The 24,433-nt window shown below is 41.9% G+C and overlaps 1 protein-coding gene across 2 annotated transcripts in view; it reads left to right on the top strand.

Annotated features, from left to right (window-relative positions):
* The first annotated feature begins 6,687 nt into the window (after nt 1–6,687).
* ERICH6 (glutamate rich 6) overlaps nt 6,688–24,433 on the top strand; it is a 33,319-nt gene continuing 15,573 nt past the window's right edge. The window contains exons 1-10 of one of the 2 annotated variants that reach the window (XM_040480483.1): nt 6,688–6,959; nt 8,056–8,113; nt 12,578–12,669; nt 15,649–15,711; nt 15,997–16,052; nt 16,142–16,258; nt 18,609–18,722; nt 19,674–19,831; nt 20,969–21,039; nt 22,102–22,247. In XM_040480483.1, the coding sequence (XP_040336417.1) occupies nt 6,779–6,959; nt 8,056–8,113; nt 12,578–12,669; nt 15,649–15,711; nt 15,997–16,052; nt 16,142–16,258; nt 18,609–18,722; nt 19,674–19,831; nt 20,969–21,039; nt 22,102–22,247 (1,056 nt within the window). In that variant the 5' untranslated portion in view covers nt 6,688–6,778. The remainder of the gene's footprint in view (nt 6,960–8,055; nt 8,114–12,577; nt 12,670–15,648; nt 15,712–15,996; nt 16,053–16,141; nt 16,259–18,608; nt 18,723–19,673; nt 19,832–20,968; nt 21,040–22,101; nt 22,248–24,433) is intronic. The other variant, XM_040480482.1, reaches the window with a different exon arrangement.

Raw genomic sequence — 24,433 nt, 5'->3', positions numbered from 1 at the left:
GAAGAAAAGGCCAAGTGAAGACCCGGGGAGAAGCAGCCATCTGCAAGCCAGGAAGAGGGCTCTCACTAGAAACCAAATTCGCTGACTCCTTGGTCATGACTTCTAGCCTCTACAACTGTGAGAAAATTAATTTCCGTTTTTTCAGCCAACCACTCTGTGGTATTTTATTATAGCAGCTCTAAGTGACTGATATGGTGGGAAAACCTAGTCCTCCAGTAGGTGAGAGGAGAAGGCTTTCCTTTCTCCCAGGGTCAGAAGTCTGAAATGAATCTTCGGGACTAAAGTCTGCCATGTTGGCAGGGATGGTTCCTTCTAGAAGCTCTAAGGGAGAATTTGGCAAAAATAAAAGAGGATGATGTGATGGAGGCCTGGGGGTGCCACTTGAGGTCAGACACGAACGAGGAGGAACCACACGTGCAGAGAGCTGAGGGCAGGGTGAGAGCAAGAGCCCGGAGGAGGAAACAGCTTCATGTATTGGTTTCCTGTTGCTGCTGTAATAAATTACCACAAACATAGTGGCTTAAAAGACTACTGATTTACTACTGTACAGATGGAATTGCTTATTCTTTTTTTTTCATTCTTTAACGCCTTCTTGTAACTTCCTTCCAGAATATAAACTTCATGAAGGCAAGGGTCTGGTCGGTCTTACTCCCAGCTGTATCCTCAGAGACTAAAGCACCGAGATCAAGTATTTGTTGGATAATTCTCTAACTGGATGCAAAAAATTAGGGCGTCAACTGAGGTACATCTACTTGATGTAATAGAAAAATTAAATGATGAGAATGTTTACGACATCATGTTAAAAGGATGGAAAGCATGATACAAAATTACGTATACTCACAAGATGTAAAACAAATATATGAAAAAAGGTGACCGAAAGAAAATACCTCTAAATGTTAACAGTGTTTGGGGCGCCTGGGTGGTGCAGTCGGTTAAGCATCCGACTTCAGCCAGGTCATGATCTCGCGGTCCGGGAGTTCGAGCCCCGCGTCAGGCTCTGGGCTGATGGCTCAGAGCCTGGAGCCTGTTTCCGATTCTGTGTCTCCCTCTCTCTCTGCCCCTCCCCCATTCATGCTCTGTCTCTCTCTGTCCCAAAAATAAATAAAAACGTTGAAAAAAAAATTTTTTTTAATGTTAACAGTGTTTGTTTCAGGTTGCTAGAAATATGGATAGGATTTGTTCCCCCTTTTGTTTTTATTTTCTGCATTTCCAGATTTTTCTGTAGCACCATGTATTGTTACTTTTCAAATATCTGGGGCTCTGGGTTAGATATAATCTACCAGGTCATACCGGGTAACGGCTGCCTCCTTCCTGAGTGTCTCCTGATTCCCCTCCCCTTGATCCCTACCCATGAAATATCTGGTCAAGCTCTAGGACATCCTCTGTGCCTGTCTGGCAGTAGGCTACTCGTTTCAGCTTCTGGTATAGTTATTTGGGAACTTGTCACATCTCCCCTCTGTCTCTCCTTCCCAAAGGCAGAAGCCTGCCTTACCCGTTTCTGTATTCCCTGCAGTATTTCTTTGGCCCTTGGGCTGTACTTCAAACATACTGCCCATCACCATAACCTTTTATCTCTCCTTTTTCTCTTCTCCCTGATCTTGCTCTCCCATAATCTGTAGAGTCTAGCAGTCTCGTCTAAATGTAACCAGGCCTTGCTCAGAGCCTCCAACGGCTCCCCATCTTCCTCAGAGGAAAAAGACAAAGGCCCTTAACAATTGATCACTTGCTTCCTCCACTCCAGCCACACTGCCCCCCTCCCCTCTCCCCACGCCTGAAACACTCATCCCCCTCTTTCCAGAGATCCCCCTGATAGCTCCCTCGCTTACCTCAGGCCTCTGCCCTTCTAGAGAGGTCTTCTGTGCCCACCTCCATAAAAAGGCAACTATTCCTGCCCACAACTCTGCACCCCTCCTACACACATTCACTTTATGTTTCTCCATAGCGCTTATGACCTTCAGCCATACTATTTATGGTACGGTCCTCCTCAATCTAAGCACCATGAGTGACAGCAGAAACCATCTACACCGCTGCTTCCCCAGGGCCTGAAACAGTGCCTACTCTACAGCATCCCCTCGATACATATTTTTTGAATGAGTGAATTACTGAGTATACTGAATGAGAATGAATGAATGGATGAATGGGGAGTTGCGTAGGAGGCAGGAAGGAAAGGGATGGCCCAGGAGTGGTTAGTTTCACCAAGGAAGGGCGTCTCCTGCCCTGTAACTGCAGGGACAGTCCAGAGACAAGAAACAAGAAATAGAATTAGGCTTACAGATTGAAAGGGATGGAATCAAAAGGGTATAAAGCCAGGCTTGACCTCAAAAGAACACAGTGAGAAGATATGAAGCCAGGGAGGAGAGGGCAGGAGGATTTAGGGACTTAGGGGTAGAGAAAGTGTTTGCTACGGCACATTTCCCAAAGGCAGTCTCTGCAGCATGCATAGCAATCAGGGAGAGTGTTTGATATAAAATATTAAAGGGAAAGATAAAGTAGACGTCACTGCTAATTAAAAGGCATTAAACATGCTTTCAGAAATCATCTTGTGAAAGGAGCTTGTGGGAAAGGAGGGGGGATCTGACATTTACAAATATGCCCCTCATAGCTCATTATTATGGTCTGAATGCTGTGTGCTCCCAAAAGATCCTATGTTGACATACTAAATAAAGCCCAATGTGATGGTATTAGGAGGTAGGGCCTTTGGGAGGCACTTGGGTCCTGAGGGTAGAGCCCTCGTGAATGGGATTTGTGTTCTTATAAAAGAGACCCCCACAGAGCCCCTTCCCCTTCCAGCGCCTGAGGACAGAGCAAAAAAAATCAGAGGTCTATAAACCTGGAAGCTGGCTCTCACCAGGCACCAAATCTGTCACTGCCTCAATCATGGACTTGCAATGTTTAGAACTATGAGAAATAAATTTATGTTGTTTTAAGCCACTCAGTCTGTGGTATTTTGTTATAGCGGCCCAAATAGACAAAGACACTAATCAGCCCTCATCAAGGCTGTGGGGTCTTTGCTATTGTTCCTTCACTGTGAATGAGAGCGATGCTTACCAAAAGCATTCTGAAGAGACCCTGTGCTTTCTTTCTGAACTGAGAGCTATCTTTGCATGCAAATATTGTTTGCACTGGGCAAAAATTCTCTCTCTTGCCTTTCTCAGTGTGGATGTATTCATGGCAGTCTTCAGAGACACAATGGTAAATAGAAAGAGAAACAATATACCAACTGATGACAAAAGAGAACAATTACATAGAACTATATACTTTTGATAGGAGGAAAAAAGTTTTAAATCAACTTAGCATTGGAAGCACCTAAAACATTTTAGAGATTACATAAAAGTGACAGTATTTTCTAAAGAAAAGTATGGGGGCCCGAAGGTAAAATACAAGATTCGTTCTTAATAAGAAAAATATTTTAATGACATGCATGTAATATAATAACAATAATAAGAAAAATATTTTAATGACATACATGTAATATAATAACAATAATAATTAAAGTTTATCTCAAAATAGCTCTGTGAATAAGGCAGATCAGAAATCTCAGATCAGGGGACCAAGGCTGAATAAGTTGAGTCAGTTAGCGAGGGGTGGTGCCTGGTTCTCAAATCCCAAGCCCCCAACTCCAGTGAGGAGGGGGGGAAGGGGAAAGGGGGGAGGGGACCAATAATGGCTCAGTGTCATCTTGTCTCTGATTGGCCAAAAGAGGGAATGATGTTTCATTACAGAAAATAAATTGTTCTTTGTAGAGTAAGTGGATCCAAGGGAAGGGATTCCTAAGACTTTCAGAATGGCCTTAACAGAAGGTCTACATATGGCTTCCTTAAAAATGAATTCACTGCACAATTGCAAAGATGCTACAGAACCAAGCCACAGAACCAAGCTGGAGGGGGGGGGGCGGGCAGACAACTCATCATAAGTGCAAGCGCTTTTACCCTTGCTCTGTCCAGGCCCGCAGCCACACCCACATACTGATTTCCATTCTGCTCTCTGAGGACCCTGGGAACAAACAAGCTTGCCTCCTCTAGAACAAATCACTTCCCCATGTACAAGTAGCTGGTGAACTTCATGACCTCTAAGGTCCCTTCCAGCATCAAAATGCTTTTATTGCCCAGAAAGGGTTGGGCTTTTTTTTCTTCCTTTCTTTCTTTTTTTTTTTTTAATATCACTTAACTTATTTGTACCTCGACCTCTCTACCGCACCTCCCTGTGCTGGCCCTCTTTCCCTGCCCTGAGCGTGGCTGGAATGCTTTTAAATGCTTTTTCCCTCCTCTCCAAACACCCAAACTTTACCCTTGCTTCCAGAGCAGCTCAACTGTCTTCTCTCATCTGTACCAACTGCTCTGCTAGCCTACGAGATATCTCCTTCTTCCAACAATATTCTGTGCATTTTCTCTCTGACTCTCTAGAGCACATGGTCGGTTTTGTGCCTTCACGTGACCTGCTCTGCCCCAGCGCCCCACAGCTTGCCAGACTCCTGCTACATGCACAGGTACCCCAAGAGGTAGTGAAGAACCATGCCTCTCCCATTCACTGCCATGGCCTAGCACCAAGCAGAGGGCTAGCTCATAGTGCTCATGAAATATTGGACAGTCATAAAATATTGCTCAGTGATTGCAGACACCTAACTTCTCACTTCCTGCTCCCTTGAGAGCCCTGTGAGTACAAGTCTTCTGGGCTGGAAAGCTCACACATAGAATTCCCTGATGCCATGAACCGACCCAATATTCACAGCTAGATCTCATTATTATTACAAGCTGGTCTGACACAGCCAGGCCATTTGGTTTTCTTGTTGGACAGAAACACTCTTGAAGAATAACAACCTCAGACAAGATGCTATAGTCTGAATGTGTCCTCTTAAAATTCTTATCCTGAAACCTCATTTCCATTAGGTTTGGTATGGTTCCCATCAGGTGATGGTATTTAGAGGTGGGGCCTTTGGGAGGTGATTAGGTCAGATGGGCAGAGTCCTCATGAATGGGATTTGTGTTCATATAAAAGAGGCCCCAGGGAGTTTCCCTTGTTCCTTCCGCCACCTGAAGACAGAGCCCAAAGACAGAGGTGTATGAGCCAGGATGCAGATTCTCACCAGACATCACGTCCGCCCGATCTTGTTCTTCCCAGCCCCTAGAATTTCTGTTGTTTATAAGCCACACTGCCTATGGCTGCTGTAGCAGCCCAAACTAAGCAATACACAGGTTACTGGGACACCATGATAAAATGAAACAAAGCCACTTCATAATTTTGTCTAAGCATAAAAATAAGGTCACTGTGCCACGACCGAACACTCCATCGTAGAATTGCCCCCACTTTGACAGCATCCAACTTAGAGCAGAGCCCTGCTTGCTTAGACCAACTCCCAAATCATCTAACCAAAGCCTAGACCCTGGAGGTTCTTTCTACCATTTTCTTACTAAGACACCTTGCCGTAATAGGGGATAACTTATTTAACCACCTGTGTGTTCCTGGTGGTATTTGGCTGAAACGCACTAACAGTTGTAGGCTGTCATTTCACATTCGCGGATACCCACAAGCAAGTTAGGGGCAAAGTTGTACTAGTCCCAATTTACACAGAGGGAAAGCGAAGCTGAAAAGACGTCAGGTGACTCAAGAGCTCATACAAGGAGACTTCTAGGCCTCATACTGTTCACTTAACCTAAGAATCAGTCCAGGCCCTTTTTACAACACCCAGATATCTTCAGCCACAGAAAATCTTTGCTTTCTTTACCTTAGAGGTGAAGTCAAACAGCAGCAACACAATCCCTCCCGCCAGGAACATTTCTCAGTCTTGAAAGGCCTTTGAAAGGAAGCTGAACTCTGCAATGAACATGTACATTCCAGCCTGGGTGGTAAGTAAACAGATGTCCATTATACATTATACTGTGTTCCTCTTTGTGTGTGTACAAATATTTTAACAAAAATACAGTGAACTGGAAACAAAGACCCAGAAAGACACAGGTGTTACCTAGGTAGCCAGATGTCTCAGGCCTTGCAACAAGCACGACTGGGTCTAGAGGGAGACACCCATCTCGGGCACAGAATTTAAACGGCATCAAAAATCTCATTAATCAAGATAAATAATGAAGGCAATGTCTTAAAAAATCAAATCAGCAAACTCCCACCCGTGCCTGGTCTTATTATAAAGTTTTATCGTTAAGTTTGAATAAGCATGTGTCTACTGGAAAACCAAAGTCCAGCGTCAGCAATACCAACTGGCCTAACAGCGTCCATCTCTGGTAGCCTCTACCCCTACCCCAAAGAAACAACGCTCCAAAGGAGGGAGGAGGAAAAGGAGATCAGTTCGCCACATGCTGTGAGGGGTCTCCGTGACCCCGGAAAGGAGGTGAGAAAGAAGCTTGCAGAGGTCCTGGCTCCTTAGCCGCTCTCTGCCCCGACGCCCCTGTCCCCACCCCTCGGGTTCTGTGCCGCCGCTTTAAATCCCAGAGGTTTGGCGGCGCGCCGCTGGCCGTTGCCCCGGGAGACGGGAGGCGCGCCCACCGTAGGGAGCTCGACACCTGACTGGGACTGGCGGCGGCACCTGCCACTGCGCTAGCGGCGACCCTGCTTCCCCCCAGCCATGGCCAGCCCGCACCCGCGTCGCGGCTCCAGAAAGCCGGAGAAGGAGGAGGTCCCGGAGGAAGAAGAGGAGGAGGAGGAGGAGGAGGAGGAAGAGGAGTTGTTAGTGGAGGAGAAGGAGGGGGAAGCAGTGGAGGGGAAGACAGGGGACGCGGAGGAGAAGACGCTGGAGGTCCAAGGGACGTTCAACGAAGAGTACTTCTGGAAGATGATGGACATCGATGACAGCAGTGACGAAAACTCAAAGGCCTTCCTTCCCCGATTAACCAGCATCACCAGCCCCAGCCTGAGCCCGACCCCCACGCTCAGCGGGACGCTGTGGAGCGAGACACCGATCTTGAGCTCACACTTGAGCTCACAGGAGACCGGGAGCGTCTCCTCCCAGAAAAGTACATCCCCTGCCCGCCCCTTCCTCTAAGGCTTCCCTGGCCCTCGGACCGCTGGTCCCGCCACTCCAAAGTCTTGGTCTACCTGAGTGTCTGGTTTCTAAACACATGCACCACCCCACACACAACCTAGTCTATCTTGGTCCCTTTATTCAAAGGCACTGAAATCTTGGCTGAGCGTTCTGTTGGCTCACGATTTAGGACATCGGTGTAACGCTTGGTGAGACTGGAAATTTGGGTAGTGCTTCACCGAGTGCATTTGCAATACGTCTATGTGCATTCAGGTCATGATGCTGTTCCCTCCCTCCGTCTCTCTCTCCCCACCCCCTCCCCTCTGTCTAGGCCTCTCTCGCACCTCCCTCTCCCTGCGTCTCCCCCTCTGTTCCTGTCTCCCCTTCCCAGTCCCTCTTTCTCTCTTTCTCGGAAACACACACAGAACATGCCGCTCCTGGAAGAGCTGTCCCTTCAGGGTGTTGTGCTACCAAGACAGTCCCGTAAAAAAAAAAAAAAAAAAAAAAAAAAAAAAAAAAAAAAAAAAAAAACAATTGTGTTTAGGTTCCTATGCTAAAACCACTTCAGTCACTTCCTTAAAAAGAAAGACAGCACTTATTTTGAGTGTTGACATTTCCATCAGGACCATCTTTGTTGAGTAGAAGATGGTGGGAGGGGGTGTCCCTGGCATTATAGGATGTTTACCAGCATCCCTGGCCTCTAGCCCTGGCTGTGCCGTGAGCTCCCACTCTGATCTGGGACAATCAAAAATGTCTTCAGGGGCGCCTGGGCACCTCAGTTGGTTAAGTGTCTGAATTTGGCTCAGGTCATGACCTTAGGTCATGATCTGAATTCGACTCAGTTCAGTTCAAGCCCCGCATAGGGCTCTTTGCTATCAGCGCAGAACCCACTTCCAATCTTCTGTCCCCCCCACCCCACCCCCGTCCCCGCTCACGCTCGCTCTCTCGAAAATAAATAACCATTAAAAAGATAAGAAAAAAAAAATGCCTTCAGAGTTGCCAAATGTCTCCTGGGGGGCAGAAGTTGTCCTTTTGAGAACCACCGATTTAGAAGGAGTGGCTAAATTTTTCAACGTTTCATTCAACAGGTTTTCCTAAGATATTCCAGACATTTAGGAAAGACATGTCTGAAGCGGATTTAGATAGGTAAGAAAATGTTTTGTTTTCATATAATTTTTTGAAGCTGATGATGTTTACTTTTACCTCGTGGATAAATATGTCTGGAAGTAGAGTAAAAATAATACAGGGCACTTACAACCAATTTATTAAAAAAGGATTTTTAAAAATCTATTACTGTTAGACACTTTGGGGATAGAGACACAGTCCCTGCCCATCTGCAGCTTATTATCTACCTACAGAGAAGGCATGCCCACTTGATATAACATGAAATAATAACACTATACAATAGCAAGTGCTCTGAACGTTTAGGACATAGGTCTCTATTGGCGAAATGAGACCCTGATTAGACACACCTCCTGTGAAGGAAAGTGGAAATTATGGTCTTATTTTTTTCCTCTCTCTTTTTCTTGTTGTTATTGCTATTAGCCGCCAAGCACAGGAAGACACCAGAGAAATACCTTTTGGAACATCTTTATAAATCTTTATAAAGCTGAGTCCATGATCTTGAATTACTGTTCACTTAAGCTTTGCTTTTACAAGCAACTTTTAAAGTCCTAAGCATAAACAGGATTGTTCGGTCCCGCTCTTATGTTTTTATTTATCCTTTTAATTCAACTTAAAAATAATATATGTACATGGTTAAAATATTAAAGTATACAAAGGTGTAAAATAAAAAAAAAATTCCATGCCCTTCTTCACCCCCACACTCCCACCCACCAGGGTTAACATATTGTTAACAGCTTATTTTGTTTCTAATTTTATGTTTATTTTAAAGATTTTATTTTTAAGTAATCTCTACACCCAACACAGGGCTCGAACTCACAACCCCAAGATCAAGAGTTGCATGCTCTACAGATTGAGCCAATGCCCTTCTACTTCTATCTTTCCTCTCACCCTTTCTTCTCCCAGTTAACAGCAAATTATATATTTTATAAATATATGAATAATGTATATTCATATAAAGTCATATTACTTTGCCAAGTTTTATTGTATTTGTATTATGTTTTATAATCATAATTAACTCAATACAGGTTAATTCTGAAAATTGAAAACCAATCAACAATACTCACAATTTCATGCTAAGAAGCCAATAATGTGATTGGATTCTGCACAAAACCCCAGATTCCTATGTCCATAAAACTTGACTCCTAAAAGGAGAACTTTTCAACTCTCAGTTTTTAATTGTCTTCAGCTTTCCTGATTGGGGTTAAATGGCCACGCTTTCCTGATTCCCATATTGCTTTCTTTCTTTTATTCCTTTTCTCTTTGCTGGAGAAACTCCACAGGTAATTATTTCATGTAGATCTCATGGGTAGTCAGATTCCTGAGTTCCTGCCTGTCTGGAGATTTCTTCATTTTTACCATCATACTTAATTAATAACATAACCTGGCATTAAAGAATACATTTAAAACCATTTTCCTCAGAGCTCTGACGACATTGCTTTTTTGCCTTCTAGTATCCGGTATTGCTGATCAGTCTGATTCTGAAACACTTCTGATGTTTATTTCCTCCCCTTCATGTGTCTTCTTTAGAACTCCTACTAGATGGCTATTGGCCCTCTTGGATATCAAGATTTTTTGTATTTATGGTAACATGCAGCCTTTGTACAAAAGTTTTTATTTTCGTATTCATATTTGTAATTTCCAAGAACCCGTTCTCATTCTCTGATTCTTTCTGTTCAAATAGTTATTTTTAAATCTCTTTTAAGGGCACTTTTATACTAAGGTTCTTTTTTGTTGTTGTTCTTTGAAGTTCTTTTTTCAGGATTAATTCTGTTTATCTTGGACTTTCTCTTTTATGCTATTGATTGCCCTTAAGTAACTGGCAATCCTTCATTATCAATTTGTATTTATAAATGAGTGGCCGGTAGGTAACCAGAATGGAGTCCTTCTGCAGCTGAGTAGCTCTTAACAGGGTGTATCTGGAAGGCTGACTGTGTCCTACGTGGGTGGATGGGGGATGTCAGAGGCGGCAGCTTGTGGAGCGTTGGTAGGAGGCAGGCAAGCTGCATACCCTACTATTACTGGAGTTTGGATAAGGACACTTCACTGTGTGGTTGGAGTTCTTCACGCATTTCACTTCTGGGCAGGATGTCCCCTCCTCCTTTCTCATCCAGGCCTATTGGGCAGCTTCTGTGTAACCTCATACTATGCTCTGCTTCTCTTTCACACCTACAACCTCCTGAGATAGGCTGCCCACTCTTTGTAGGAAGCAGCTTGGGGGGGCTTTATCTAGAAATAAAAAGAACAGCTGCCTGGCCAGCTGCTCTGAGGTGACTCCCTGAACTCCTCTGATTGCAGTCTCCAGTCCCCTCCTCTCTGCATTTGGTTGAGTCTGAGCTAGGGACTTCCCAGAAGAATTTTACTTACTTCTCTTGCTTTGAGCTGCGGTGTTCTCCACCCTGGTTTTCCATCAAACTAAAGCCATTTATTTTCATTCTTTTGGGACTTCAATATTACTTGTCTACCAATGACACCTTTCTTATTTTCCAGGGCTATTTATTTGTTTGTTTGTTTGTGTTTGTTATTTCAGTAAGATCTGGGAAAGGAAGGGAAGGAGAATTGGGTGCTCAACTGCCATCTTGACCTGGACTTCCTATTAATATGGGGGCCTCTCTTTACTTGATCAATTTCTTAATTTCTCCTCATAAATCTTCCTAAGATGCTTCTTTTATATTTCAAAGCATTCTCTGGTGAATTTGGTGAGATTGTGTTTTGAAGGAAATCTATCCTTAAATGTCATAAAAATCAATCAATATTGGCTCACCTTCTATGTTTTAGTGCCCAATTACTATTCTGGTTGAAAATGGGGCCAACTATACATGGCAGGTAAATACGGAGAAATACAGGTTTTTTGTTTTGTTTTGTTTTGTTTTTTTTTTCAACGTTTTTATTTATTTATGGGACAGACAGAGACAGAGCATGAACGGGGGAGGGGCAGAGAGAGAGGGAGACACAGAATCGGAAACAGGCTCCAGGCTCCGAGCCATCAGCCCAGAGCCTGACACGGGGCTCGAACTCACGGACCGTGAGATCGTGACCTGGCTGAAGTCGGACGCTTAACCGACTGCGCCACCCAGGCGCCCCAACAGGTTTTGAAGCCAAACAGGCCCAGGCCCCATTTGCATCTGGCACAATACCGTTTTTCAGGGGTTCCCTAGAGTCTCAGTTTCCTTGCCTGTAGGGGAGGGAAGATCGATACATGCCTTGATTAGTCTTTGTTAATATCAATGAAATCATGTGAAGAAAGCAACTACTACGAATGTACCACTACACAGTCAGTTCTCAGGAAATGTTCATTTTGTTAGCCTCCGTCATCTCGTCATCTGCCATCCTTCCGCAGAATTTCAGAAACAATCTTTGGTGTCGGTTTAAGGAAGGCAGAGAGACCTAGAGGAGCCATGTAGGTCTGATTTTGTTAACCACTGAACTGGAAAAAAGGCCAAACGTTCAGTGTTGTCTAGGGATCGCTCCTTAATATTCTTTTTTACCCTCGGTCCCTGTAGCTTGTTTGGGAAGTTAGACAAACAGGACTCCCCCAGAGACTTGCACCCGTGGTTTTGGCTGAGTCGTTCTTCGCTTATTACAAGACAGAGTCATTTTGGAACTAAAGCACCCCACCAATGCAATGTGCCAAGGAACAAAGCACCAAAAAAGGAAGGTGGAGAAAGAACTAAGAAAGGTGAAAAAGTGACAACCCTAAAATTGATTCAATCATTTGAAAAAATGTGATAATTTTAGAAGATCCAGCAAATCATCACAATTTGCTAATCGTGCAAAATAATTGAAATTCAAAAAAGGCAAAGGAACTTGAAGCACTAGTTATTATTACTTGTTACCAGTAACAGTCATTGTAACTAGTAAAAATCAATACATTTCTGCCTTCCTATCATGTCAATGACAACTCAAGTAACTGAACTACTTGCAGAAAGAATACATAATACAAATTGTCTGATTACAGCGCATTTCACTTCAACTCTTAAAAAAAAAAAGTTTGGGTTATTTTTAGGCTACTTAATTGGGTCGCCTGGCTGGTTTAGTCGAAGGCACATAGGGCTCTTGAACTCGAGGTTGTGAGCTCGAGCCCCATTTTGGGCGTAGGGATTACTTACATAAATAAAACTTAAAAATACATAAAAATAAAATGAATAATATGTCTCATTTAAATTCAAGTAAATGTTTAAACACACACACCATCACCACCACCATCAACACACATGCATGGACATAGTGGTTGTAATTTACTCCCTGGAGGGAAAAATATGGTATCGGGAGACTCCGGGACTTAGAAAGGAGTACTTTCCCTATAATGCAAACACACTGTGCCTGACTTTACTGAGAGGCAAGAATGGAGGAAAATATTTCAAAGAAAATAGAAAGCCGGATCTTCTACCTACGTGTGTTACTTGATGGTTAAATGTGCTATATTTGGAAGAATGGCTAACAATTATGTAGGCACACTCACAATTAAGACTTTTGTCTCAACTTCAGGACTATGTATCACAGTTTGTATCCAGGAATTCCAACGTCAGTACAAACAGAAGAAAGCTGGCTTCAAAAATTTTCTGGCAAAAGGCAGCCAAGTGAGTAGTTTGATTTCTTAGCTTTTGCTCAGAGATGGGATTGCGCATCGGCAAGAGCATGGCTGCAGGCACTGGGGGAGAGCCAGGTTTGAATCCCAGCCCAACACAAACTGACACGGAGATGAGGGCCTCATGGAGTCCCAGGCTCTTCCCCTGTCAGTAATAATAGTAATACTTCTGTCACAGAATTTTTATGAAAAGCAAAATGAGATTAAGTATCGAAACCCTTCGGCATTTCGTCTGTAATAAATGCTAATGTTTATGTTCTCATAAAAAAAAAATCTGCCATTTTATTTTGATGCATATCTTCATTTTTTATCAAAGCAGTAACATGCACGCTGTAGTCTAAATGTCAACCATCAAGAGATAGATAATACAAAAATTAAAATTTTAATTTATCCCAGTATAAGGATTTATGAATAGACTTTCCTGGTAAGTTTCGTATTTGTTTTATGTCACTTATTCATCAGATGTTTATTGAGCACCTATCATATGCCAAGCACCCATCGTAGTCCAAACCCTGTTCTAGGGAAATGGCAATGAAAACAAAAACAAAAACAAAAAAACGAAAACGCCGGTCCTCGTGATCTGGCATGAAAGTGTGGAGGGTGGAGGTGATGGTGAGAGAGATCATAAAAAATAAGGAAATATATATAATATACAATTAGGTGATAATATATGTATTATATATACATTATATATATTACATATAATACATTAAGTGCTAAGGAGGAAAAGCAGAGGAAAGGATGGAAAATGTTGGGTGGGAGGGGTAAGTTTACACAGGGTGCTCAGGGAAATCTTTACTGAGAAGCTAAAATATTTGAGCAAAGACCTCAAGGACATGAGACAGTGAGCCAGGATGATCTTAGGGAAAGATTATTCCAGGCACACGGACTAGCAGGTGCCTCCCCCTAGAACAAGGAGGCAGTTGGTGTGGTTGCGGCAAAGTCATCAGGAGGAGAACTGAGGGGGGATAAGTTCAAAGGACTAACCGAAGACCAAATCTTTTTCAACGGGTAGAAAGATCCCTGAGGATTTGCACAGTAGAGTGACAAAATCGAACATAAAAAGGGACCAAATATTAGGAAGATGCTAATAATTCCCAAATTAATCTACACAGTGTAATTCTGATGGGATGTTTCAATGGAATTTGACAAGTTGATTTGTTGCCCTTGCTTCACAGTGTTAAAAGACAAACTGAGGTATTTTCAGATTTCTAAATTTGAGCAAACATGAATGGAATGAAGCAATGCCAAACTGGAAATAGGTGGGAGGGCTTCCCGGACAACAGTAAGGAGATTTTTACAGAGAAGACACCAGAGCAAAACGAGGAAATTTTTTGATTGGCTATGGCTTAAGGGGTTGTATTACTTGGGAAAGCCTGGTTGGCTGTTTGTGGTTGGCTGTTCCTAACCTTGAGGCATTTACAGAAATTGACTCTGGCTCAGGTTTCAGTTTGCTTTCCTAGGCTACACACGAAGGCATTAGGGCCACCTCATCTGATGGCCACTTGATTACTTTAACAGCAGGAACCTAGTGTACCTCTCCATTTCTTTCAGACCTTTTTTTATGGCCCCCCCCCCCCCCCCCGCATATAGGACTCGTGCAGCTCTTACTAGTTTATAGTCTTGTATTGATGTAACAATTGGAAACTTTTTTCCTGTTATATTTACTAATTGATTATTGTCAACAAGAAGGAAATTATTGATTTCTATATATTAATCTTGTATCAGACCCCCTTGCTGAAATTTCTTATTCTAATAGTTTCTAAGTTGAAAGTCTAGGAAACAATTATATTTCCTGTAACGGCAACTTTATCTCTTCTCTAATTCTTTTACTTAGCAGTGTATCATGGATATCTTTCCATGTCAGGAAAGATTGATCTCATTCAATGAAGCAACTGCATAATATTCCCTTATATACAGTTATTATGGCTTATGTAATAAAACGGATTGCTAGGTATTTCAGAGTTGGTGTGGTTTGATGTTTTGAGCTCGTCCCTATAACAAATAATGCCTTAATAAACATCTGTGTGCGTTAATTTTTTCATACCTATACTGGCATTTCTGTTGGACAACATGCCTAAAACATATTCAAAATTTTTTCAGGTACTCCACATAGGAAAGCACATCACTTTCTGAAGCCCACCTCTTTCTCCAGTAGCAGTCCTTGCCGCCCATGGCTCTGGGAGGAAGTGGGCCAGCTCCCCCCCCCTTTACCCCTGCCCCCACTGTAGGTTGATCTCACTGGTTTTCATCATTCCAATTCTATCAGCTTAAATCTCCTAGACGGTTATTCCAAGTTGCTGATGTCCGCCCTCCCCATTTCTAATACTGCCCTGGAATCTGTGGAGGGAATAATCCTCCTGGTTGAGTTAACGGTCTTGAATTAGAACCTCTAGCACCCTTCTACCTGAAAAATCTTTTACAAAGTAACAGGTAGAAGGTAGACAACATACTACTTTTAAAAACCAGAAAATGGAACGGCTCAGTCGGTTAAGCATCCGACTCTCGATTTCGGCTCAGGTCATGATCTCACAGTTCGTGATATCCAGCCCCACATCAGGCTCTGTGCTGCCAGTGTGGAGGCTGCTTGGGATTCTTTCTCTCTTGCCCTCTGCCCCTCCCCAACTTGTACTCGCACACACACACTCTCTCTCAAAATAAATAAGCTGGAAAAAAAAAAAGCAGAAAACATAAGAGTCTGCACCAATTTTTATAGTCAAGTGAAGTATGCATCTCTGTAGTATGTTAGGACTAGAAAGGAACAGGGAAACCTTTTTCGATGTGATAGATCAGTGGTGCCTTCCCTCTGTTCCTTATTGTTGATAAAATATTATTTGGAAAGGGCAAAAAAGTAAAAGGTCAAACAAACACAAATAAGGGTACTTACTTTTCCAAAAGGCATATTTTCTTTTGTATTAAACTTCTTTTCTACTTTGTCAGGATTGATGACAAGTGTATGCTCATTTTACAGGGAAGAAAGCACCCTCTATAATTAAGGAAACTGAACATGAAAATCTGGCTTCTAAGTTAAGAGGTAAATAGATAGAGTCCTTCCCTTTGCCGGCAAAGGCAAACCAGCCTTAACTCAGACAGTGCACACCCCCTCTAGAAAAGCCCTCCCCTAAGAATATGCTCAAGAAGGTGGTGAAAAGGTTTCAGGGCATTTAAACTGTGTGTATGTGTGTGTGTGTGTGTGTGTGTGTGTGTGTGTGTGTGTGTGTGTGAGAGAGTTTGACATGGGGTAGTGGGTTAGGAGAAAATGGAACACACTGTACTAAGGTTTTAAACTTGCTTTCTAAATCGATGCTTTTCTCTGCAGAAAAATGGGTAATTAATCCAGAAGAGCGAAAACTGAATGTTTTATGTGAGTTGGAGGTAAGAAATGGTTATCAGTCCAATAGTACACAGGGTTCATTGTAAATACCACTTATTCAAACGTCGATTCTCTCTTTTTAAAAATGTAGTTTAAAGAAGACTTCATAACACTGTTTGAGCCAGCTCTGAAAACACTGCCTAGCATTGGGCCACCATCCATTCTGAAATTCAAACAAGAGAGTTCCAATATAGGCATTAACTTCAAGGTGATTTTAATTCATATTATTTTTAAATTTGAAAATGTCTTTTATTAACAAATGATGTCATAAGCCACATGATGATTTGCACACAAGACAGTGAACATGCTTTTTAAAAAATACACGAAGAGCTCATTTATTTGGAATAGCACTTAGGGTGGCTGTGTTTGTTCCCTGGGGCTGCTGTATCCAAATACCGCAAACTGGGTGGCTTAGAACCGTAGCAACTTGTTGTCTCGTCGTTCTGACGGCTAGAGGTTCAAAATCAGTATGTCAGCGAGTCCAGCCTGTAGGGGAACATCCCTCCTTGCCTCTTCCTAGTTCCGGTGTGGCCATCAACCCTTGGCTTTCCTTGGCTTGTGGCTTCTCCATTCCGATCTCTGCCTCAGTTGTCCTGGTGTTCTCTGCATCTGTTTCCAAATGTCCCTCTTCTCCAGGCACACCACTTAAATTAGATTATGTAAATTGTGTAGATTATGTAAATTAGTTACAACTTCAACCTATCTCTTCAGGGGACAAAATTCAACACACCAGAGCAGTGGGGGACCGAATGGTGGTATGATTATTTGCAAACTCGGGTGACCTGGCCATGTGGAGAGAACAGCATGCTCCCCAGATTGGGACCCCCTTATTTATTCTGGGGTCTGCTAATGGTGCAGGCTTATCCACTGGAAGTAAGAGCCATCAATTGTGTGAGGCTGCGCCCCACAGATGTGTACGCAGGGTCGATGGGAACGCTGTGTGGACACAATAACGTGCTGCGCATTGCCGCTTTGTGCAGCACATTAAACTATGCAAGTCTCACAAGGAGTTGCACACTAAATGTCATGTAGTATCAGTCAATATTTGCTCTTTATATCTGTCCATGTTTCTAAACTTTATGGCCACCCTATAGACTCTTCAGGCTGAAATTCTTTTATTCAAACCTAGCTCCTTTCTCTTTCTGAACCACAGAAGTTTGTAGTCAAGGAAGTGTCTCGAGTTTTCTTCTGCTGACACCCGGAGCTGGTCCTAAACATGAGGAAAGCCTTGTAGCCTTTCTTCCAGGGAGTTGTGCCTGCATTGGCACCAAGGCAGGGCTGGCTTCTCCTGGATCTTGGGCAGATCCTTCAGGTCCGCCTAGATGGGGCTTTGACACTAGTGTAGTTCAGGCGTGGCAGTAGCTGGCTCGCCAGCTCTCCTCTCCAGCTACACACTCTCCAGGAGCAGATTCCAGCCCCCCTCATGGTCTTTGGAAGAATCTCCACCTTGCTTCCCCCACAGGTGAAGGGGTGAAGGGACCATGGGCTGAGGAGCTCATTAGCAAGACCCTCATATGGAAGGGTTGTGGATGGCCTGGAATCGCCACACTCTTTTTCTGCCTGCTCCGTCACTTAGGTGACAAACTACATGTGTCACCGCCATCTCTCTATGGTGGAGCTTTACTCTCCAAGGGTTCTGCTGTCAGCGATGTGCAGTACTTGCCATTGGGTAGTTTCGGTAACCTCAAGATACGGGCCATCACTCTGGTGGTGAATGCCTGGCTGCACAGGCCCCCTCGCCACCCTTTGGCCCCACAGTGGCCATTTTGCTAGTCCCAGAGAATGGCAAATTACAGCTGGCTTGGTAGTGTTCATGACCTGCGACTCATACATGATGTGGGTTTTTCCTGGAGGCCTGTGCTAAGGCTGCTTGCTTGCCCAAGAACCCCTGCAGTCACAGTCGTGACCTCAGATCATAAACATGGCCATAGTGCACCAACCCTTGAGCCCCTAACTCCCCTGTGTCCTGTTGCTTCTCCGGGTCTTCCCCACCCCTTCTGAATTACCTTCACAGCACAGTCAGGAGAATCCAGAGCCCCAAGCTGGGGCTAACGCGTTAGCCTCTGTCTCGTGCCTCTAGTTACACGCCATAGCGCCCCTCCCCCACGAAGAACTCGGCTGTCAATAGTAAAGTCATTTCTGCAACTTTCTTCTTGCGATGAGGAGACATCCTAAGGATCCACAAGCTCCTGATGGGCTCAGCTGTGCTCTGGTGAACAGCGCCAGACAGAGGCCCTCAATACACCGCCTCAGCCTCTTCAGTCCTCACCAGCCCTTGAGTAGAAATAATGTCTCATTACTGGAATACACAGATCTTGCTAGCTTGGTGCCTTCTGGTAGAGGATCTTAGCCCCCTGAAAGTTCCCCACCAGCTAGTTCAGGGGGCCCCCAGGGATTCCAGCAGGAGTTCTCAGGCAGGTTGGCACACAGCCCACCAGCCCTGCTCTCCTTCTGGACTTTTGCTGGCCCTGCCCAGAGTCCCAGCAGCATCTACTGCTCCCAGGGGCTCTGGGCCCTCTTGTGGGCACTCATTTATTCTTGTTTTCCTCTCTCTGAAGGAAGAAGAGGAGGAGATATCGCCCACGTGTGAATTTTGTGGAGGCGATCTAAAATCATTTCTTTCCAATATGGATGTTTACTATGATGATGATAGCTCTAAACCAATAGAAGATGTGAGTTCTAATGCAGGTTCACTGAGGAAATGGTGTTATTTTTAAACACACGAAGTGTTTCCTCCCCCGCACGGCAAGTCTTAAAAGAGTTACATGTTAGCTGTTGGGGAAATGCAAATCATAATCACAATGGGATACCATTCCATACCCACTAGGATGGCTATAATTAAAAAGACAGATAATAACAAGTGTTGGCAAGGATGCAGAGAAACTGGTACTCTCATATACTGGAAAGGGGGAATGTAATACGGTGTAGCCACTTTGAGAAACTGTCTGGCAATTCCCCCAAAAGTTAGAGACATAGTTACCTATAGCCCAGCAGTTACACTTCTAGATATATACTCAAAAGAACTGACAACATATACCTACACAAAAACTTAACACACAATGTTCATAGCAGCATGAGTCCTAACAGCCAAAAGTGAAAACAACCCAAACATCCATCAACTGATGAACGGGTAAATAAATGTGATGTATCCATACAATGGAATATTATTTAACCATAAAAAGAAATGAAGGGCTGATACATGCTACAACATAGAAGAACCCTGAAAACTTTATGCTAAGCAAAAGAAGCCAATCACAAAGTACCACAATTGTATGATTCCACATATATGAGCTGAACAGAACAGGCAAATGTATGCAGACAGAATTTAGCTTAGTGGTTTCCAGAGGCTGAGGGGAGAGGTGGGGAGGGTTAACAGATAAGAGTTCGTGTTCTAAAAGTTGGCTGCAGTGATGGTTTTGCACAACTCTGTGAATACACTAAAAGCCACTGACTAGTACATTTGAAATGGATGAATTGTACGGTATGTGAACTCTATCTCAATCAAGCTGTTACTAGGAAAAAGCTACCATAGATTGTTATCCAAATTTCATTAGCCATTTTTGCCCCCTGTAATTATCTTCCTCTAGGACTAATGAGATGAACATGACCTCTTTGTTTTCCAGGTCTCCTGTTGTAGTTATTTTCAAAATCTGATTGACTACATCTATGAGGAAAAACAAAAAATTCAAAGCTCTAAAGCTGAATTAATCTGTATTGACCCTCATGCAGCCCATGGCAGTGAACTTGATAGACTCAAAGCAAAGGAAAAAGCCCTGCGGAGGTAACATTGAGCCTTTGATATTGAGACTCAGGCCCGCTTAAGCTTTTTGTAAATGAACCTTGTTTTTTCAAAATATTTAATTTTGAAGATGTGTTCTCAGTAATGAAATAAAAATTGGCCAAAGCAAACCTATAAAAATTCCTGGTGGGGGGCGCCTGGGTGACTCGGTTGAGCAATCAACTCTTGATTTCAGCTGAAGCCAGGATCCTAGAGTCATGGGATCGAGCCCCACGCTGGGCTCCAAGCTGAGCCTGGAGCCTGTTTGAGATTCTGTCTCTTTCCTTCGGCCCCTTTCCCCAATTTGAGCTTTCTCTCTAAAATTAAGAAAAAAATTTAATTTGTTAAATAAAAATAAAATAAAATTCCTGGTAGATGTTATTGAGATTCAGAAGCTCCCAGAAACTCTGGAAACTTACCAATTCAAAGTAGAAATTTACCAGGGTGCCTGGTTGGCTCAGTCAGCGAAGTGTCTGACTCTTGATTTGGGCTGGGGTCGTGATCTCACGGTTGTGGGATCAAGCCCTGCATCAGGCTCTGTGCTGAGCATGGAGCCTGCTTAGGATTCTCTTCCTCCCTCCCTCTCTCTGCCCCTTCCCTGCTCGTGCTTTCTCTCTCTCTGAAAATAAATAAACATTTTTTTAAAATAAAAATAAAATAAAGTAGAAATTTACCAATTGTGGGGCACCTGGGTGGCTTAGTCAGTTAAGCGTCTGACTTCGACTCAGGTCATGATCTCACCGTTCGTGAGTTTGAGCCCTGCGTCGGGCTCTGTGCTGACAGCTCAGAGCCTGGAGCCTGTTTCGGATTCTGTGTCTCCCTCTCTCTCTGACCCTCCCCTGTTCATGTTCTGTCTCTCTCTGTCTCAAACATTAAAAAAATATATATATATAAAAAAAAGAAATTTACCAATTGCAAATTCTCAGGGCAATTTGGAATTCCCATATTGGAGAAATTTGTTGAATTTGTTGCCTGAAGAGAGTAGAAACTTATATGTATGGATTAAATGCCTGGATTCACAAGTAATAATAGATAAAAATAATAATGGATAGTATGTAAACAGTTAAAATGTGTACTAAAATTCTGTTTTAAGCTTCAAACACATTTTGGATTTATACAGCATATTTTTTAATTTTGTAGAAAACAGGAGCGACAAATGGCCAGACAATTTGCACTAATGACAAATGAACAGACTAATTTATCTGAAGACGGTGAGTTCCTCAATGCTGGTGTTATGGGTCAGTTGTACATCAGAAAGCTCAGATGTTTGACCAAAAGCTACAACTGGTATTTTAAAAAATATATTTAAAATGTTCATTTCAGTCAATGTAGCAGTTAAAATGGCTCAGAAAGGCTGGTGTGTCAGCTTTCTGGCTTTTGAAGTTTTTAGTCTTCAGCTTACTATTGTTATTGACTGAAACAAATTAGCAACGTCTATAGAACACTTTACAGATAGCTTACTGAATTCATTGTCTCTTGGTTTATTAAGCACACATTCCCTTCTGTTTTCAAGCTGGGATATGGAAAAATCCGTCAAAAATAAATCACAATTGTTTCTTCATACGTGGACCAGTATGGCTATAGTGTGGGTGAAATGGAAAGAGCACTGATTTTTAGAATCAAGTTCTTGATTTATGTACTGGCTTTTCTCCTTATAGGCTGTCCGATTTGGGGCAAAGTATTTAATCTTTCTGAGCACAGGCTCCTCCTCTACCACTCAGAGCTATTGAAAAGTACTTAGAGGGGCGCCTGGGTGGCTCAGTAGGTTAAGTGGCTGACTCTTGATTCCAGCTCAGGCCATGATCTCATGGTTCGTGAGTTTGAGCCCTGCATCGGGCTCCAACTGACAGTGCAGAGCCTGCTTGGGATTCTCTCTCTCTCTTTTTCTCTCTCTCTCTGCCCCTTCCATGCACTCTCTCAAAATAAACTTAAAAACAAAAAAAAAAAATTAAAAAAAAAAAGATACTTAGGAAAGACAGACATTTGTTTTGGTTTAAACTAAATCCCTGGTATAAAGTTCCTTAATATTCAAGTATTTCCTACTAAACACAAGGCCAGAAAGTTCCACTGAATGAAAATCATCATTCTTTGCTTAACAAGGGAATGTCTTTATTTTTTAACAAAAGAACACACTCACTTTAATGAAAAGCCTCATTTTTCTGCCATTAAAAGAAGTCTGATGAATCAATACATTTGTAATAAGGTTTGCAATTTCATTTTAGAAGAGAGGTTTTGGAAAATTTAAAACAAATATGTGATTCTTTTCCCATTAGGGTCAAAGCACTTAAGAACAATTTCTTACCAACTTTCCATGGATATTCCAGAAAAAGAGCTATTTGAGGACAGACTACTTGATTTCCAACTAGAAAACAGAAACATATCCATTGTTTGTTGTGATGCTAGAATAGCATGTGGAAAGGTAATTATCTTGCCTCTTTTTTTTTTTTTACTTGCTATTCTTTAAAATCAGTTTTACCTGAAGTTGTAAAAGCTGTCATAATGAATGTAACAGGTTGGCTACATGACACATTTAACTCTTTGTCAAGAAGAAATGGTACAGATGTGGCTTTTTAACTTCTACTAGACTTTAAAACAATGTTTTTACATGTTTTATGGTAGTCTATTTTGGCTAAAGCCTTTTTATTTTAAAATGTGATTGTTGTACATTAAAAAATGTTTGGAACGCTTAAAAACTAAAAAAGAAGGGGAGAAATATCACCAAAACCTCAAGCACTTTCCCAAAATCATTGTTAATATTTCAACATGAACAAACTGGAGAACACCAAAGGAAAAAAAAAACCTTAAAAGCAGCACAGAAAAAGAAATTCTGTTTATATTTAAAGGAAAAGAGTTAGAGGGCTGCCTGCGTGGCTCAGTTGGTTAAGCATCCCACTTTGGCTCAAGTCATGATCTCATGGTTCATGGGTTCGAGCCCTGTGTCAGGCTTTATGCTGACAGCTCCGAGCCTGGAGCCTGCTTCAGAGTCTGTGTCTCCCTCTCTCTTTGCCCCACCGCTCACACTCTGTCTCCCTCTCGGTCTCAAAAATAATAAAACATTAAAAAAAAAAAATAGAGAAACTGTCAGATAACCTCCCAACAGCAACACTGGAAGTCAGAAGACAGTGGAATGTCTTAAAGAAAATAGTGGTCAATCCAGAAGTTCATAACCAGCTAACATATTTTTCAAGAAAATATGGCCCCCCAAAACACTGTCTGGTAAAGTCAAAGATAATTTGTCACTAGTAGCCCTTCATTAAAGGAAATTCTAAAGAATGTACTTTGTGTCACTGGATGGTCTGAGATTCAAGAAGGATGAAAAGAAAGTGGTACATAGTTTTTATGGATAAAACTAAAAGTTGGCTAATAAAACAACAATAATAATAGCTTGTGGCACTTCAAAAAACAGAAAAGAATAAAAATACATTTAAAAATAGTACATGATGGGAAATAGGTTAAATGTAATTATGGTACTATAAAGCCCTTGGTTTGGGAGAAGGGCAAATATTAAAGCTTAACTTCAGACTTTGATAAATTAAGTTTGCTTGCTGAAATTTCTAGAGTAGCCAGAAAAAATAACAGAAGCAGAGAGTATAAGTTCCAAATGCATAGAGACAGAACAGAAAATAGGATTATATATTTTAATTACCCCCCTCCAAAAGACAAAATTGCATAAAGGAAAAAAACATAACAGGGAACATACAGAAAATATCAAGGAATGTTAGTAATTATATGTAAATAGACTAAACATTCCAGTTAATAGACAAAGAATGTCAGATTAGTTCTTTTTTTAGGGAAAAAATTCCAACTAGATGGTTTATAAGAGACACATCTAAAATATAAGGATACAAGAAGATTATAAATAAAAATGATATATCATGAAAATATTAAAGAGTATTACTAGAGATAAAGATGACTTCATAATGATAAAAGTTTTAATCCACCAGGAAGATACAACATTACAAAATATTTTTCCCAGTTTAAGATAGGCTCAAAATATGTAAAGCAAAATTTCACAAGAGGAAATCTTTTAAATCCATAATTATAATGGGATATTTTAGCCTATCTGTCTCAAAAATTGCAAGGGTTATTAGATAAAAAAAGTAGTAATACAATAGAATATTTGAACAATCCATGTAATAAATTTGACCTAATACTTATGGATTGAAAGATTAAATATTTTAAAGATGACATCCTTCCCAAATTGATTTATACATCCAATGCAACTGCAGTCTGTTGAAGTATAATTTATATACAGTAAGATTCACCTTTTTTGGATGTACAGCTCTATGAATTTTGGCAGTTATGTAACCACTACTACAATCAGTATATTGAATCTTTCCATTGGGCTACAGCTGGTTTGTAATCTCCTGTTTTGTTTTTACAGTAAGATGTGAATAAGGTAAAAATTAAAAAAAAAATTCAAACAGATATGTAATGTCAGATCCCTGCCTGAAAACTTTTATCAAGTTATCTGCAGGGGTTAGGAATACTCTTTAATGATTCCTAAGGATTATTCCCGGTCACTGTTGCAGGGCCAAAAATTTATTTATTTAAAAAAATTTTTTTAATGTTTATTTTATTTTTGAGGGAGAGAGACAGAGTGTG

Source organism: Herpailurus yagouaroundi, unplaced genomic scaffold (genome assembly GCF_014898765.1).
Source record: "Herpailurus yagouaroundi ecotype Mexico unplaced genomic scaffold, PumYag 159, whole genome shotgun sequence".
Taxonomy (NCBI): Eukaryota; Metazoa; Chordata; class Mammalia; order Carnivora; family Felidae; genus Herpailurus; species Herpailurus yagouaroundi.
The sequence above is the reverse complement of the archived record's forward strand: the minus strand, read 5'-3'. Positions and strand labels throughout refer to the sequence as shown.